Raw genomic sequence first — 18440 nt, 5'->3', positions numbered from 1 at the left:
ATGGAGAATCAAGACAGAAACTAAGAGACTCAGGAAGTCACTGAGGGAAGTTTAGTGGTTTCTTGCGTCACAGGCACTTTACACCGAAGCTTGTGCCGGTGCAGATAGAAAGGTAAGGACCGGAGGCTTTTCTGTATTCTTCTGTGTGTTTCTCGTCTCAATTCTTCATTCAGGTTTGCTTTTAAAGACGCCTGATGGCACGCTCATAGGATGTTATCGGCTCATAAGGGGAAAAAGGCCTGGGTTTATTTGATGATGTGAGCGTAAAGCACTCGTGGCCTTCAGATCTGATCAGTCATTTCCGCAAGAGCACCAGAGAGGAACAAACTCGCTGAAAAACAAAGACGAACGTGATGCAAAACCTTACGAAGGTGTTGGAGGAATCAAAAACGTAGCTGGATTTTAATCGATCTTCTAGGTTTCTTCTGGAAAGATATGAAGAGCTTGTAGAAAGTGTGAGGGTGTGGCCTTCAACTTGTGCAAAACTCACTCACAAAGTAAGAAGAGGAAACGCTGGCACGCGACCCACCCCAGCGCTGGCACTCAGGTCTGATGGAGATGTGAAGCTCTGTAGTGTTTTATGAGGCTGTATGTCATGCTTTAGCAGAGTAAGGCTTAAATGCATTGGTCAGGGGGACATGGTTTGTCTCCGTTTAGATGTTGTCCTGTTTTGGCGTTTCCTTCTTGCATTTTTGCTGTGCTTTTTGTGTTTCCTGTGGTTGTGAGCCCAGAGCTTTATGCAGTTTCATAATTCAGGCGACTTTTTATGAGTTATGGAGTTTAGCGTTTTGGTAAAGTAACTACAAATCAATATCGATTTCAAATTAAGTACATTTTGCTTGAGACGCAAAATGACGTGTCATGGTCTTCAACTGTGATTGGGTGAATGTTTTTAATATGATTTAACATGCTTTTTAGGAATATTTTGAATCCCCAGGTTTCTGAGCTTATGAATGTTGTAATTTTGTTGGGTAAATATCACATTCGTGCATGTAAATGGAAGAAATGTAAACCTTTATGTGCTTTCTACTTCACTTTATGGCTTTCTTCTCATTTTTATATAGTGAGAAAGTTTCAAATGCTTCAAAAAAACAAAGAAAAATGGGAAACGTACTCCAAAACATTTACTATTTTAATGCTGTCCTGATTTACATCCTTGTTAAAGTGAATGTATTCCATATTAAGGTTTTTTGTACGTTAATAAGTTGGTATAATAATATGTATTATATATATATATAATACAATTTTGTAATTAATACAGTTATTCATTACACACACACACATATATTATATAATGATATATAATTTAATAATTTACATATGATTTTTTATTAATAAATTATCCTTTACAGTAATATATATATATATATATATATAAATAATGTATATGAATATATATTTATTTGTGTATGTGTTATTAAAAAGAAATAATTAATAAAATTATTATTTACACACACACACACATATATTATATAATGCTATATAATTTGATAGTTTATGTGTTTTTTAATTAATAAATTATATATATATATAAAATTTATATAAATATATATTTATTTGTGTGTGTGTATTTAAAAAATAATAAAATTATTATTATCTACACGCACACACATATATTATATAATGATATATAGTTTAATAATTTATATATATTTTTTTAATTAATAAAATTTTCTTTTACAGTAATATATGTATATATATTAAATGTATATAAATATATATTTATGTGTGTATGTGTGTATTTAAAAAAATAATTATTCCAATTATTCTTTACACACACACATACACATACACATATATATATATATTTATAATTACATTTTATATATTATATATATATATACACTGTAAAAAGCAAAGAAAAACAGCGAATAAAAGCTGTTTCACCACCATAATTTTTCTGTCTATAAATGTATTGATAATATAATATATTGATATATTGAAGTCTTGTATTCTGAGAGTTTTATCAAAATCAGTGTAAGTGACTTGAAACAAACAAATATCTGCAAGTGGAGTCTGAAAAATAAACTTTTATTCCTTTGGAATTATGGTGATTTTTCTTACTTCATTTTCTGATAATTGTTCTTGTTTTATACTTAAAGAAGTCTCATTCGGAACCTAAAATGAATGTATCTTGATTTAGTAATGTTCAGATATTTGTACTGGAAAACAAGACAAAATACTGAGAAAAAACATCAATTTTTGCAGTGTGTCCAGTAAGAGTGTAGAGCTTTAGAATTTGATGCAAAACACTGACAAGTATCTATAATTACATGCTATAGAAGTTTATTAATTCACAAAGAACCATAAAGCAACCTTCAACAACCTTTGTTTTTAAGAATTGTAGTTTTTCTGAATATTGTTGTTTATATATTCTTTCTGTCTTTTTTTATGTAGATATATTTCATATCTTTGGATATGAAGCTTCCGTTCCGTCAAGTAGTGATGCACAATGTAGTTGATGAGTGAATGTCAGCGCATGAGAGATTCCTGCAGCGGCGCGAGGTGAGGAACAGGATTAAACTCGTATAAAGGCATCGGATATTCTACAGCAGCCGTCATGTGAGGTTTAACAACAGCGATTCACACAAACACTCATTCAATCATCTCACAAACACACACACACAAGGCCTGGATGTTAGAGAGCAGGTGAAGGGAAAGCAAGATGAGGAGAGGCCGGAGAAAAGGAGGCAGTCGGGACAAAGTGTTCGGATGCGACCTGCTGGAGCACCTCAACGCCACCTCACAGGAGAGTGAGTTCATTCACACACACAAACAGTTTTGATGTGTTTTTCTGCTTTTATCATATCCAACTCTCTCTGTCTTTTATGTGAGCAGTTCCTCAAGTGTTACGCAGCTGTAGTGAGTTCATCGAGAAACATGGGATCGTTGACGGGATCTACAGACTGTCTGGAGTGTCGTCCAACACACAGAAACTACGGTGAGTGAAACAGGGTGAACTAAAACCATAATTATATTTTCATTATCTGAAATAAAAATTTCACTGAATATTGCACTACTCGCTTTTTTAACCTTAAATACCTCTTATGCACAATATCTCACGCAACATTGTACAGTATTATGTAAAGTACTTGTATAGTTTGTCTTAGGTTATGTGTATAGTCAATTATTTATAGTATATGTATAGTTAGATTACCGCTTCGCTAAGTTGTATTTAGGTTTATAGGTTTATGCATAGGTTTAAAAATTGCTCTTACGTCATTTCGTTCCACACATGTAGCGGAATGACAATAAACTTTTTATATTATTTGACTTATTTTTACTATTTGACTTCCTTTATTTAAGTAAGCATGAGATTAAGCAACACTTATCAATTTCATTTCGCTTAAATTTTCATTACGCATTACTAAAATACAATTATAATAAGAGTTTCCTTAAAATAAGATATTTTTTATTTTGGAGACACATACATAAAACCTATAATAATTTAAATATTTTGGTGCAAAGCATTAATTACAAAAATAATTAAAATTAAATTAAATTCAAAAATTATAATTATTATTATTATTTTTTTTAAATGTTGCTTTAAATAGAATGAATAATAAATATAAATATTAATAAGTAAAAAAAACTTTTGAACATTTAATTTAAGCTATAGTTGCAATGGCAACATTTTTCATTCTCATTTAGTTTAACCTGAAGTGCTAAAATGATTGAAATTAAAACTGAAATAAAAATAAAAACTATACTGACATTAAAAACTAATAAAAATCAGAAAAAAACACAACAAAATTACTAAAACATTAACTTAAAAATTTAAACTAAAACAGAATTTTAAATAAAAAATTTAAAAAATAAAAACTAAAGTAGTATTATTTATATTATTATAATATATTAATACAAATATCGCACTGGGGAAATTTCCACACTTTAGACACTATGTAAATATCTCTGCTCTATTCTATTTTCATTTTGTTTACATATGTCTTGATTTTTTATTATTTTTGTACTGTTCTATATTCTTTGTTGTATTATACATGTGTATACCCATGATTTGTTGTAGGTTTGTTTACATCACATGTATGTAACAGTATATATGTAGCAAATAGAGGATATCAGTGATACTAAACTAACACTTGATGAAAATTACTTCATGCAGCCACTAAAAATCATAGAAACGCTTGCTGATTCAAGCAAGTTTACAGACTTTGTGTGTGTGTGTGTGTGTGTGTGTGGAGTGAGTTCGACACCGAAGGAACTCCAGACCTGTATAAGGATGTGTATCTGCAGGACATTCATTGCGTCAGCTCGCTGTGTAAGGCGTATTTCAGAGAGCTGCCAAACCCTCTGCTCACATACGAGCTGTACGACCGCTTCGCTGTGAGTCCGCATCTCTTCCTCTCTGCTCGCCAATTATATATATGATACAGTATATGTGACGCTGGACCACAAACCAGTCGTAAGTAGCACAGGTATATTTGTAGCAATAGCCAACAATACATTGTATGTGTCAAAATGATCGATTTTCCAGAAATCATTAGGATATTAAATAAATATCATGTAAATTTCCTGCCGTAAATATATTGAAACTTAATTTTTGATTAGTAATTTGCATTGCCAAAAACTTCATTTGGACAACTTTAAAGGTGATTTTCTCAATATTTTGATTTTTTTGCACCCTCAGATTCCAGATTAGAATCAAGTTGTTGTATCTCAACCAAATATTGTCCTGTCCTAAAAAGCGCATAATTATTCAGTTTTCACATGATGTATAAATTTCAATTTTAAAAAAAAACAAACAAAAAAAAAACCTTATGACTGGTTTTGTGGTGCAGGGTCACATGTATATCTGATGGCATATGAAACAAAAATGTTTAATATCTTTTGACAAAGCGTACATGTACATTTATTCATTTGGCAAACATTTCCTTAAAGATCATCAAACATCAGTAGATTTCTGTAATTATAAATGCATAAAGTGCATAAATGTAAATATAGATTAATTTTACTGACTGATCAGTCAATCACTACAGTTACCTAAAACTGAAACCATAAAAAACCCTTTTGTTACTTAGAAATAAACAAAAATATTAAAGGAGAAGTCCACTTCCAAAACAAAGATTCACAGATAATGTACTCACCCCCTTGTCATCCAAGATGTTCATGTCTTTCTTTCTCCAGTCGTAAAGAAATTATTTTTTTGAGGAAAGCATTTCAGGATTTTTCTCCATATGATGGACTTCATTGGTGCCCCGATTTTGAACTTCTAAAATTTAGTTTAAATGTGGCTTCGAAGGCTCTTAACGATCCCAGCCGAGGAAGAAGGGTCTTATCTAGCAAAACGATCTGTTATTTTCATTAAAAAAATACAATTTAAATAGTTTTTAATCTCAAACGCTCGTCTTGTCTTTCTCTGCCTGGACTCTGTGTATTCTGACTCAAGACAGTTAGTGTATGTCGAAAAACTCCAATCGTATTTTCTCCCTCAAAATCATCCTACATCACTGCAGAAGTACAGACACAGTGTTTACAAAGTGAACATGCAAAGAAGATCAAACACCCTTAACAAAAAAGGTAAAACAGTGATGTAGGACGATTCTGAAGTTGAGGGAGAACATGAGATGGGAGTTTTTCCACATACACTAACTGACATGAACCGCAACAAAAACAGTCCAGGCAGAGTAAGACAAGACAACCGTTTGACATTAAAAAGTATATAAATAGTATTATTTTTATGAAAATAACCGATCGTTTCACTAGATAAGACCCTTCTTTCTTCGTTTACAACCGCATTTGTGATCGTTTGAAGCTGCATTTAAACTGCATTATAGAAGTTCAAAATCGGGGCACCATATCAGTCCATTATATGGAGAAAAATCCTGAAATGTTTTTCTCAAAAAAAAAAAATTTTTTATGACTGAAGAAAGAAAGACATGAACATCTTATATGTTATATGTGAATCTTCGTTTTAGAAGTGGACTTCTCCTTTAACTAAAAGAAAATCCAAATAAACTTATTTTATTTCAGCTAATTGCAAATGCAACATTTCATATTTGTGACCCTGGAGCACGAAACCAGTCTTAAGTGTCGCGGGTATATTTGTAGCAATAGCCAACAAAACACTGTATGTGTCAAAATTATAGATTTTTCTTTATGCCAAAAAATCATTAGGATATTAAGTAAAGATCATGTTCCATAAAGATATTTTGTAAATCTCCTACCATAAATTAATCAAAACTTAATTTTTTATAAGTAATATTCATTGCTACACTGCAAAAAAAAAAAAAAGATTTTCCTCCTTAGTGTTTTTGTCTTGTTTTCTAATATAAATATCTTTGAATTCTTGAATCAGGATGCATTTACTTGACAAGTAAAATGACTAAAGATATTATGTCTTGATAATGTCTTAATAACTTTGTTAGTTTTCACTTAAAACAAGCAAAAATATCTGCCAATGGGGTAAAGAAAAATGATCTTAAATCAAAGGCTAAACAAGATTAGTTTTGCTTGTTTTAAACACAAAATCGCACAATTTGGGTATTTTTCAGAAAACAAGACATAATATCCTAAGCCATTTTACTTGTCCAGTAAATGCATCCTGATTCAAGAATTTTGAGATATTTATACTAGAAAAAAGACAAAAATACTAAGGAAGAAAGTCAATGTTTGCAATGTAAGAACTTCATTTGGACAACTTTAAAGGCGATTTTCTCAATATTTAATTTTTTTTTTGCATCTTTAGATTTTAGAATTTCATATAGTTGTCTTATACAAATATAGTCATATCCTAACATACATACATAAATGGAAAGTATATTTATTCAGCTTTCAGATGATGTATAAATCTCAATGTTTTGGTCAAAAATTGACCCTAATGACTGGTTTTGTGGTCCACGGTCACATTTTCATTTAATTTAACTTGACATAGTTTTAACATTTTAGAGAATTCCCAGGAAAATAAAGGTTTGTTTCAGAAATTCAGTGTATTTAGCATTTATAAATTGTCTTCCTCTCTGCGCAGGACGCAGTGGCGGTTCAGCTGGAGGACGAACGGCTAGTGAAGATTAAAGAGGTCCTGAAGGATTTACCAACTCCTCACCACAGGTGAACACTTCAACACAAACAGACCAGCAAAAACTATTACAATTATTTACACTGCAAAAAATTTCTTACTTACATTTTTTGTCCAGCCAGAATATCTAAACATTTTAAATAAAGAAGAATTTTCAAGACAAGTAAAAATTATTGTCTTAACAAGTCAAAAAATAAGTCAAAATAAAATAATCTGCCAATGGGGTAAGCAAAATAATCTTGTTTTCTGCTTGAAATAAGATTATTTTGCTCACCACATTGTTTCAAGCAAAATGTTGACTCATTTATTTTTTTTGAAAACAAGATCATTTTTACTTGTCTAAAAAATCCTTATTGATTTTTTTGTTTTGGAAACAAGTAAGAATTTTTTTTTTTTTTTGTGTTCACTCTCATGTTTTCTGTAGTCATTTTCTTTAGAAATAAAAAGAGAACAATGATGACATCAAACCTGGTGCATCAATCCACATGGCAGTTTTGAACATGAACATGCATTTGATTTTACAGGGCAAGATTTTCAGTGCATGAAAGATTAAAATATGTAGTGCAAAAGTCACTGTTGTGATACTTCATGGTGTTCTTCTTTATGCTTGACGCTATCATTTAGAGTCTGGTTTAATTATATTCCTGTAACGCTCACTGTTTTTCAGGACTCTGGAGTTTTTAATGCGTCATCTGGTCAAGATGTCCACATTCGCCTCTCAGACCAACATGCACGCCAGAAACCTGGCCATCGTCTGGGCTCCGAACCTCCTCAGGTGCGTGTGTGAACACTTAATTAATTTAGGGAAATTATCGGTGTAAAGTATTTGAGAACTAGTACTTCACTACTGTACATATGCATTATTTTTGGGGATCTGTACTTTACTTACTTTAGTTCTGTGGGTTCTGTAATGTGCTGTTATAATAACCGTCACTGTCTAAAAATAGTCTAAAAATCACATTATACAAATGTCAAACCACAGTAAAATCATCTGGAGCTAATATTCAGGTAACAGGTTTCAGTTTGACATCTGTGTTCGAGATTATTAAGAACAGTGACAGGTTTCTTTACAACATTTTGCATCATAAATATTAAAATAAATATTAAAATCTCTAATGTTTATAAAAGTCAGACTTAAAAGCTGAGGAAATTGTTTAATTTTTTCATTTTTAAATACTTAAGTACATGTGTTTGTGGATATTTTTTTTACATTCATGTCTTGTTTTCCAAAATATCTTAAAATATATTTTTTCTGACCTCATTAACCCATTTTTGTTGTTGTTGTTGTTTTTTTAATCAAAAACTCACCTAATTTGTGTGAATGTTTCAGAAAATAAGTTCACAAGTAAGTGCTTTTTGATTTAAGAATTTTTAGATGTATGTATTTGAAAACAAGACAAACATGCTAAGGAAGAAAGTATTTTTTTCAGCATAACTTAAGTTCATTTTCTCAGCAGTTTTTACACCGCTGTATGTTATTCTGGTAACCGGTTTCAGTTTGACACCTGTGTTCGAGATTATCAGAACAATGACATAACAGTGATTTTTAGACAGCATTTTTGCATCCTAAATATTAAAATAAATTTTAAAATCTCTAATGGCTCTTGTTTTCAAAAGTCAAATTTAAAAGCTGAGAAAAGTGTTATCTTTTTTCTCTTTTAAATACTTAAGTACACTTGAATGTGGATATTTTTTTACATTCATGTCTTGTTTTCCAATGCAAATATCTAAACATTCTTATTATTTTATTTTGTTTTATTTATTTATTTTTTTAAATAAAAAACTCACATGTTTCAGAAAACAAGAGTTCCCAAGTAAATGCATCTTGATTTAAGAGTTTTTAGATGTTTGTACTTGAAAACAAGGCAAAAATGCTAAGCAAGACATTTTTTTTCAGTGTAACTTTCCATTTTTTAGCAGTTTTTACGCTCTGTGTGTTACATTTGCATTGACTGCATGAGTGATTCTTTAGCATTTGGGACTTTATAACTCAGCACATAATTATCTGCAGATCGAAGGACATCGAGTCGACCGGTTTTAACGGCACCGCAGCGTTCATGGAGGTTCGTGTTCAGTCCATCGTGGTGGAGTTCGTTCTCACTCACGTGCCCGAGCTTTTCCCTGGACCTGGTATTTCATCTTCCTTGATAAACCTTCTGGATTTATGTTATTTTTATCATCCTCAATATAAGGTGTTTCAGCTTTCTAAGATATAATGTTGACTTTGTTTTAACACAGGTTTGACTGTGGAGCGCCGGAAGTCCCTTCCATCTCCCCAAATACTATCCAGTCCGGAAGACCCTTTCTTCAAGTCTTTACCGTTACACTGTCCAGGAAACCTCAGTCCAGGAGACGGACCTGTGCAAATGCGTTCTTACCACGCTATTATTGACGGCACTGATAAGTAAGACTTAACACACACAAAATGCATCTCAGTGTCCATCTAATAAAGTAGTGATGGTGAAATATTACACTGCATTTAAAAGACTTTGAACATGGTGAATGATTTGGCCATCTAGTGGTCAGAAAGATGAACAGCACCTACAAACTGCTCCATTACATCCACCGGATTCACATCTGCCTCTGCAGCTGATTCTTCATAAATTAAATTAAATCTTTGTCATTTAATAAATGTCATTTATTTTATTTTGTTTTATCTGTTTTAGAGTTTTATTTTATTTGTTTATTTTATTCCACTGCTTCATTGATCATAGAGATAACCAAGACCGTTTGTGTTGTGTTCAGGAGGAAGGGCTCCCTCAAAGGAAGGAAGTGGAGATCCATCTTTAATTTGGGCGGGAGACTCCAAGATCCGCGCAAGAAGAACAAATACTGTCCTAAAGGTGTGAGCGTCTCACTGTACATCAAACGACTTAACTATAGAGTATTCTGTAAAAAGCTAAATGAGTTTTTGCATGAAGGAAATCAACAGATTATTAACTACAAATGCACATCTAATTCATAGCTTTTGTTTCTTTTGTTTTTCACTATTGATGCACATTTATTTGTATCTCCTAAACGCACAGATAAAGAAAAGACGGCTTTGAGGCCGGCGAAGAGCATGGACTCCCTAGCCTCAGGTCCTTATGCAGTAGACGGTATGAAAAGTGTTTTTACATCAGTTTCTGTAAAAAGATTTCTGAAAGGCATTAATACTGTTATTCACAAAGGATGCATTAAATTTAAATGAATCAAGCATTTATAATGTCACAAAAGATTTCGATTTCTATAATACTGGGCAACTGTTTTCAACATTACTAATAATCAGAAATGTTTCTTAGACAGCAAATTCAGCATATTAGTGACACTGAAGACTGGAGTAATGATGCTGAAAATTCAGCTTTGATCACAGAAATAAATTAAATTTTAACATACATTCACATAGAAAACAGCTGTTTTAAATTATAATAATATTTCATAATTTTTACAGTATTTTATATCAAATAAATGCAGCCTTAGTGAGTAAAATAACACTAAATCAACCCCAAACATTTGAATGAACATAATCTTATGTGTCAGTATTATTGCGTTTGTGTCTCAGATACCAAACATCCGGCAGCTCTTATTCCTCCCCTGGTTCTGTCCACGGCGTCGGGCAGCTCAGAGGGTGTGGCTTCTGTCGGCGGGGGCGTGTCTAGTGGATATGCGGTGACGTACAGGCGAACGGGCGGAGCTCAGGTCAGCATGGTGAGCGGAGGGACTCCGGGCACCTATAGCCGTCTGGAGTCTGGGGGCGGAGCCAGCGGAGCTGAGGGGGCGTTGCAGGGCGTGACCAGATCACCCGGATTGACCAGCAAAGCAGAGCGGCGTGCCGGGATACACATATCGGGACCGTTTTCTGTGACCGTCCCGCTTCATATAACGTCTGGACTGGCTCTGGGTGTCCTGCACGGTGGCTGGAACGAGAAGGAACAACCCCTGCAAGGAGACGAAGCTGAAGATGAGGACATTAAGAGCACAGGAACAGAGACAGAGTCCACAGATGGGAATCCACAGAGCAAAAGTGATGATGTTCAAGAGAGGGAAAGAGAAAGCAAGAGCAATGTGGAAAGTCAGGTGGATTGTGGCGAGGATATAGCAGAGATTACAAGAAAGGAGAACGACGTGCCAGAAAAAGGAGACACACCGAGTGGGAAAGAAGAAGCAGAGAAAGAAAATCTGAGCCAGAAACAAGAGCCTACGAAGGAAAATGTAGAAAATAAACAACCACAAAACAAAGAGGAAACCACAGAAGAGGATTACATGGGTAAGAGAGAAATATTGAGATTATTATTCACTGATATGAAAATGTTTTTTTTTTTTGCAATGTTTTTATTTTAAATGTTAAGCAAGACACTACAGGTAAATAGAGTTGAAATACTGAAATATTATGTTTAAGTATGCAAATGTAATTTGCAAATATTTCCAAAGCAGAATCCTGAACATTGGTTCAAAATTGGTTGATGGTTTTTACAGAGGGGATTTTGTATTTCTCTTTTTGCCCTTGCATAAATCAAAAAATACTGTCAAAAGAAAAAACATACATTTTCACCATGTTTTTAGGAATAAAATGTTACAAATATAAATCAAAGAGTGATAAGAACAAACCCCTCGGTAAAAACTTTCAGAATATAGAGAGAAATAAAACCCAAAGTCTTGGTGTTTCTAAATGCACCTAATGTGAAGAAAAAACTCATTTGAGAAAACAGCCTAAAATCTACAGACACAAGTAGATAAAGTGCAATAATAAAATCAGGTGAATGTAAGATGAACAAACCTCTGTTAAAATTTTGAGAACATGAAGAAGTATGAAACTCTAAGTTTTGGTGTTTGTAAGTGCTGCTGAAGTGGAGAAAGAAACTTTCAAATATATGAATTGGAATTAAAATCTATAGGCTCAAATAGATAAAGCTCAATAAAATGAACACTTTAAGGCAAGGTGCTACAGACAAAAACTTTTTTTTTTTACATACACTGGTTAATTTTCACGTTTTTTTTTTACTACTGGTAAAAACATCCAAAATACACTTTATCTATTTGCGCCTCTAGAGTTTAGAATTACGAAACGTATCTTTGAAAGTTTTTTCTCTACTTTAGCAGCACTTACAAACACCAAAACTTAGAGTTTTATTCCTCTCTACATTCTGAAGGTTTTTACTGATGGGTTTGTTCATATATCATTCACATGGATTTATATGACCTTTTACTCTTAAAAAACGTGGTGAAAATGCATATTTTTAAAGGACGTGAGTTTGTTTCTCCACTTTACCAGCACTTACAAACACCAAAACTTACAGTTTTATTCCTCTCTATATTCTGAGGTTTTTTACTGTGGGGTTTGTTCATATTTAATTCACATGGATTGATATGATCTTTTACTCTTAAAAACGTGGTAAAAATGCTATCTTTAAATGCATGTGAGTTTGTTTCTCCACTTTAGCAGCACTTACAAACACCAAAACTTACAGTTTTATTCCTCTCTACATTCTGAAGGGTTTTACTGATGGGTTTGTTCATATATCATTCACATGGATTTATATGACCTTTTACACTTTAAAAATGTGGTGAAAATGCATATTTTTAAAGGACGTGAGTTTGTTTCTCCACTTTAGCAGCACTTACAAACACCAAAACTTACAGTTTTATTCTTGTTTATATTGTGAAGGATTTTACAGAGGGGTTTGTTCATATAATTTTTACACTGATTTATGCAACATTTTACTCTTAAAAACGTGGTGAAAACACATATCTTTAAAGACAGTGAGTTTGTTTCTCCACTTTAGCAGCACTTCCAAACACCAAAACTTACAGTTTTATTCCTCTCTACATTCTGAAAGTTTTTACTGAGGGATTTGTTAATATCATTCACTTTGATTTATATTTTTAACATTTCATTCGTAAAAGCACGGTGAAAATGTATTTTTCCTGTTTGTTGACAGTATTTTCTTATTTATGGAGTGATAATAAGAGTAAATTCAAAATTCCTTCTGTAAAAACCTTTAAATCTAATATATCAGCAAAACCAAACAAGAATGTTGAACTAATGTTCAGATTTCTGTTCTGGAAATGTATGCAAATTACTGAAACGCAAAAACATGTTCACAATTCTTAATGTAATCAATCACCTGAGTAAGTATGGCGAGATATATTAGTTATGTTTTTTACATTATTCACCTTGGGTGTCTTGCCTTAAATGTGTTTTTGGAAGTTTTCTTTCCACTAGTCTGAAACATTATGTTATGAAAAGCCAAACAGCCCAAAGTCGAAAACTGACCAGTGCATGAAATAATGTTTTTGCCTTTAGAATTTTGCCATAAATCTTAAAATAATTTGTAGGAAATTTTGATTGCTCATTACATGAGGTCTTTGAGGAAAGTGTGTGGTAGAAAATGAAGGCAATTGTGAATGGTTTTCCCACAGATATGAGAGGTAACCACCATCAGGAACTTGCCAGTCCGCACTACTACGAGGACATGGAGTTTCCGGATCTGCCCATGGATTTCCAGGAAGCTTTCGGGTTTCTGGACTCAATTGACAGCTGTGCGGCACATCAGGTGTGTTTATGATGAATGATATGTGTGAATGATCAATCTTATAAAATAGTTTAATACTGTTGTTTTTTGTTTGTATATGGTGAGCACACTTATGAAGCCTTAATATTTCTGTATCTGATGTCTGTCCTTCTTTCTGTCTTCTCCAGGTTGAGTTCTCAGTCGAGGCGCCTTGTGAAAATGAATATGAGGAAGAGGAGGATGAGAACAAGGATAATCATGCCATTTCCTGCTCGTCGCAAAACTGCACTAATGACTGTCAAACACCTGCAGCCAATAGCAGCAGCCCGTCGTTCACACACAGGCCTCTTCCTGGAAAATCACACAGCCTGCCATATAAGTCCCGCAACTTCCTGCCGGCACCATCATATTCCTCAGATGATGAGTACAGTCCTAATGATGATGATGAAGATGAAGATGATGATATTGAGTCTGATAAAAGTTCTGAATATGAGGACATGTTTTGTAAAAGTCTCCCAGCCCATCGGGACTTTCAGGGTCTCTCCTGGTTGATTCCACAAACCACCGCTGACTCGTCTACTAGCAATGATGTAGATCTTCACACTAGTAACCAATCAACCACACTTCCTCCAGAGAACAATACAGACGTGCAGTCCATCGACCAGTCAGAAGACACGATTCCTGCAGCTTCTGCATTGACACACAGTAGCGAAGCTAAATCACCGCTTAGTGAAGAACATCTCAATTCAGATGTGTTAAAGATTGAAGTGCATTTGGATGAAAAGAAGAACGACGATTCAAAAGATGTGGAGAATGATAAACACACACTGGTGTAAGTACCTGAGTTCTTCCGAAATTAAAGTTAATGTCATCATTTATCACCCATATGACTTTATTTCCTCTGTAAAAACATTAAACTGCTCTTAAAGAGGTTGTCAAGGTCCAAAAATGACACAAAATACCCTAATAATGCATACAATTTATGTGCTCTATTACACTTGTTTTTTTGAAGCCATATGATGCTTTGTGTCCAAAAGAAACAGAACATTTATTGTACATTTTTACTTAAAAAATTATAAATAATTAAGTTAAATTAAATATTTCTGACATTGGTTTTGTATAAATGTACTGAATGAAAGGTGGACAGTAGTGAAGTATTTTTTTACTTAAGTAAATTAATCAAAGTGTTTTTCTTTCTGGAAAACTTTACTTCACTACACTCTAAAGCCTAATGTCATACTTGCAAAATGTTACTGCACGACATTTCATAAATAAAAATTGTTGTTTGTTTTACCTTTAATACTTAAGAACATTAAAAATGTAGTACTTTCTTGTACTCGAGTAAATCTTTGAATTACTTTTACTTGAGTAAACGTAAGAAAGTAATAGATTTCTAATGTAATTAAGTGTTAAAATGATATTAAATATGAAACATAGTGCACTAAAACTATAATATTACGCTTTGGAATGTTGTAAAGTAAAGTTTTCTAAAGAAAAACTAAATATTTGATAAAGTACAGACACTTAAAAAGTACTTTTACAACAAAGTAAAAACACTACTGTCTGCCTCTGGACAGCACACAAATAGTGGTAAATAAAATAAAAATATATATTTTTTTAATTAATAGAAATAATAATAAATAAAAATAATTTAATCATTTGATTCACTGAAATTTTTTGATAAACATTTAAATTAACTATTTAAAAATATATATATATTATATTATTTCAATTAATTTATAAATTAAATATAATAATAATACATTAATATATATTTCATAAAAATAAATAGCACACAGAAATTTTGGGTAAATAATGATTAAATTATTACTCATTTATTTTCTAAATACATTTTTGAAACATTTAATTACTAGACTGAAAATCTTCCCAATATTAATAAGGACCACTTTTTTCAAGCATTTTATTTATTTATGGTCATTATTGGAGCTTGACAGTCTTTAGTCACTGTATGCTTTCTTTTGTATGGAAAACACCAACCTGAATACTCTAATAATCTCCTCTACTTGTTTTTCAAGGCAGAAAGAGAAAAATACTGGGTTGTAACAACACAAACTATGTAGTATTTGTGTAATGTTTGACTTTTGTATTTGTACAGAGGTGAAGATAATTCAGACAGTGAACCCAGCGAACAAGACACTTATTTTGGACCGGACTCAATTCCTCCTTCACCAGAACCTGAACAAATTGAGATTGAGACCGACAGCACCAACGTTCCTGAGAACATCCCAGCACCGTCTCCAACTGAGGATGCTCAGCAGGTGCTGGATGCTGACGGTTACCATGGTAACAGCGAGGTAACAATTACCAATGAGCTCACGGATGCAGCTCCTCAAGATCAACCGCCGGAGGAACAAACGCAGATTATAAATGAAACAAAAATGGAAGAAAGTCAAACGGAGGAGGATGAGAAGAGAGAGGAAACGAAAGTTATAGTAGAGCTGGAACAATCCCAGGAAAATGAAGAAGAGAGGGAGAACAACACCAAAACCAATACAGATGAAGGAAAGTGTGAAGATGTTGAGGAAGATGCAAAAGCTCATGATGAGAACGAAGAACATGAACAAGTAAACATGACTGAAACAAAAGAACATTTAGAGGAAGATAGTGAGGAAAATGCAAAAGATGGATCTAAAGAAGTAGAACAAGACAAAAATAAAACTGAAAGACAAGATGATTTAGAGGAAGATGGTTTAGATTGTGGGGAAAATGCAAATGATGGATCTGAAGAAGGAGAACAAGACAAAAACGAAGCTGAAATACAAGATTTCAAGGAAAATAATGGTGATTGTGAGGAAAATGCAAACGATAGATCTGAAGAAGAAGCAGAAATACAAGATTTAGAGGAAAACGGTGGAGAAGGAGATGAAAAACATGCAAAAGAAGAAGAACAAGAAGCTGCAAGACAAGAAGACTTAAAGGAAAATAATGAAGAATCTGAGAATGTAGAAGGAGAACAAGACAAAAATGAAGCTGAAAGACGGGAAGATGTAGAGGAAAGCAGTGAAGGAACCTCTGAGGAGGATGTGAATGTAAAAACAGAAAGTTCTGCTGAGGAAAGTTCTGTTTCTCCTGAAGGTGGAGATGATGTGGAAAAGTCCACCTTGGTGCACCAACCAGACGAGATTCAACAAGAGCACACTGAAAGCAAAGATTTGAAAGAGAAGGCGTCTGTCAACCCAGACAAGATCTCAGCCAAGCCTCCCAAACGTTCTCCACGCAAACCTGCGAATCCAATGAAAGCAGTTCCTGCCGTTCCTCCCAAACCTCAAAACTCCAAACTCACTGCGTTCACGCTCAGAAAACAGCTTCAGCACAAACAACACGATGATAAAGAAGCACAGGCCGAAGAACATGGAGACGAGGATGAAAACGCAGAGAACTGTAAAACACAGCTGAGCCCAGCTGATGCGGACGAGACGAGGCTGGACGCCGAGGATCCCAGAGAGAGACTGGGGACTTGGGAAGGCGGGATGGAACGGAGGAGAGAGGACAGAGAGGCGAAGAGGAACAGCGGCATCAGCATGTGTTTCGATGAAGCCGTCGCTCGAGCCACAGAGAAGAGGAGCCGAGAGAGAGGAAGCACAGAGAGACTGTCAGGAACGCAGTGGGACAGAGAGCCCCGGAAAGATGGGAAAACTGACTAACGTGGACTAATAACTAAGGAGGGGAACAACTGTGTAAAATATTATGTGCAAAGGAAGGTTTTCACATTTTCAATCAGTATACTCATTTTCATATAATAAAACATGTATATGGGGTTAAAAGGTTTGTATAGCTGAGAAATGCATCTGTTAAGTCCTCTTCCAGAACAACAATTTACAAATAATTTACTCACCCCTTTGTCAACCAAGAAATTGTGGTTTTTGAGAAATGCATTTCAGGATTTTTCTCCTTATAATGGACTTCATGATTTTGAACTTCCAAAATGTAGTTTAAATGCAGCTTCAAAGGCTCTAAACGATCCCAGCTGAGGAAGAAGGATATTATTTAGCGAAACAATCTGTAATTTTTCGGAAAATAAAAATTTGTATACTTTTTAAGCACAAAAGCTGGTGTAGCACAGGCTTTGGGATGCGCGTCCATGATGCTACGAATTAGTGGTGGGTCGTTCTTGAACGATTTGTTCATTTTTAATGAATCTTTAATGTGACTCGGGAAGAACGAGTCGTCTCGGGGAGTGATTCGTTCAGTCGCGCATGCGCAACATCCTATTAGGTTCTGTACTGGAATTACTTCATCTGTTTCGAGTCTTCAGGTTTTTTGTGTTGTTCGTTCATCTTATTGGGCTGTCACGTGATGAACGAACGACTCAAACCCGAAAACTTGTCAGATAAGAGGTGAGGTGAGCTAATCATAGACTAAAGACCCAGGTAAACAATGAATGAATCTTTTCTGTTTCTTAAAGTATTATAGTTTTGTCTTGTTTGTCGTGTGATCAACGTTTGTGTATGCATCCTATTAGGTTCTGTACTGAAATTAGTTCACCTGTTTTGAGTCTTTGGGTTTTTCGAGTCGTTCATTCATCTTATGGTCACATGATGCTGATTTTGCTAAAATGAACGAAATGACTCAAAAACGATTTGTTCATTTTGCTGAACGAGACTCAAAGATCCGAGTCGGTGAAATGATTCGAACTTCCCATCACTACTACGAATCACATGTAAGTTCATCGTCTGTGTACTGAGTATGGCGAAAAACTCCATCTTATTTCCTCCTACAACTTCAGAATCGTCCGACATCGTTGCACCTTTTTGTTTGTAAACAGTGTTTGACTCGCTTGCACTTAGTCTTGCACTTTAGTCTTAGTCTTTGCGTGTTTGCTTTGTAAACACTGGTCTGTAGTTCTGCCTACGTTCTGCGTGACCTTTCGACATGATTCAATAGTACGTAAACAC

General features: G+C 34.0%; 1 protein-coding gene across 2 annotated transcripts; it reads left to right on the top strand.

The window, feature by feature from the left end:
• Positions 1 to 66: 66 nt before the first annotated feature.
• Positions 67 to 18186, top strand: si:dkeyp-68b7.12 (rho GTPase-activating protein 30). 2 transcript variants are annotated; one of them, XM_051136377.1, is made up of 14 exons: positions 67 to 112; positions 2398 to 2753; positions 2839 to 2942; positions 4198 to 4341; positions 6983 to 7065; positions 7701 to 7808; positions 9045 to 9163; positions 9272 to 9437; positions 9779 to 9876; positions 10060 to 10131; positions 10575 to 11279; positions 13433 to 13566; positions 13713 to 14356; positions 15641 to 18186. In XM_051136377.1, exons 2-14 carry the CDS (start codon positions 2666 to 2668, stop codon positions 17187 to 17189), a joined length of 4014 nt encoding a protein of 1337 aa, XP_050992334.1. In that variant the 5' UTR covers positions 67 to 112; positions 2398 to 2665; the 3' UTR covers positions 17190 to 18186. The 2 variants fall into 2 exon arrangements, with proteins under 2 accessions (XP_050992334.1, XP_050992324.1); XM_051136367.1 differs by lacking the exon at positions 67 to 112 and adding an exon at positions 322 to 547.
• The last annotated feature ends 254 nt before the right edge of the window (positions 18187 to 18440 follow it).

Source organism: Labeo rohita, chromosome 2 (assembly GCF_022985175.1).
Source record: "Labeo rohita strain BAU-BD-2019 chromosome 2, IGBB_LRoh.1.0, whole genome shotgun sequence".
Taxonomy (NCBI): Eukaryota; Metazoa; Chordata; class Actinopteri; order Cypriniformes; family Cyprinidae; genus Labeo; species Labeo rohita.
This window is presented reverse-complemented; position numbering and strand designations above follow the sequence as displayed.

Bases quoted from the DNA above. Each gene is read 5' to 3' on its own strand.
- si:dkeyp-68b7.12 (XM_051136377.1), top strand. From the start codon at position 2,666: ATGAGGAGAGGCCGGAGAAAAGGAGGCAGTCGGGACAAAGTGTTCGGA. The intron at 2,754-2,838 runs GTGAGTTCATTC...TTATGTGAGCAG, and splicing joins CAACGCCACCTCACAGGAGA to TTCCTCAAGTGTTACGCAGC. The intron at 10,132-10,574 runs GTATGAAAAGTG...TTTGTGTCTCAG, and splicing joins AGGTCCTTATGCAGTAGACG to ATACCAAACATCCGGCAGCT.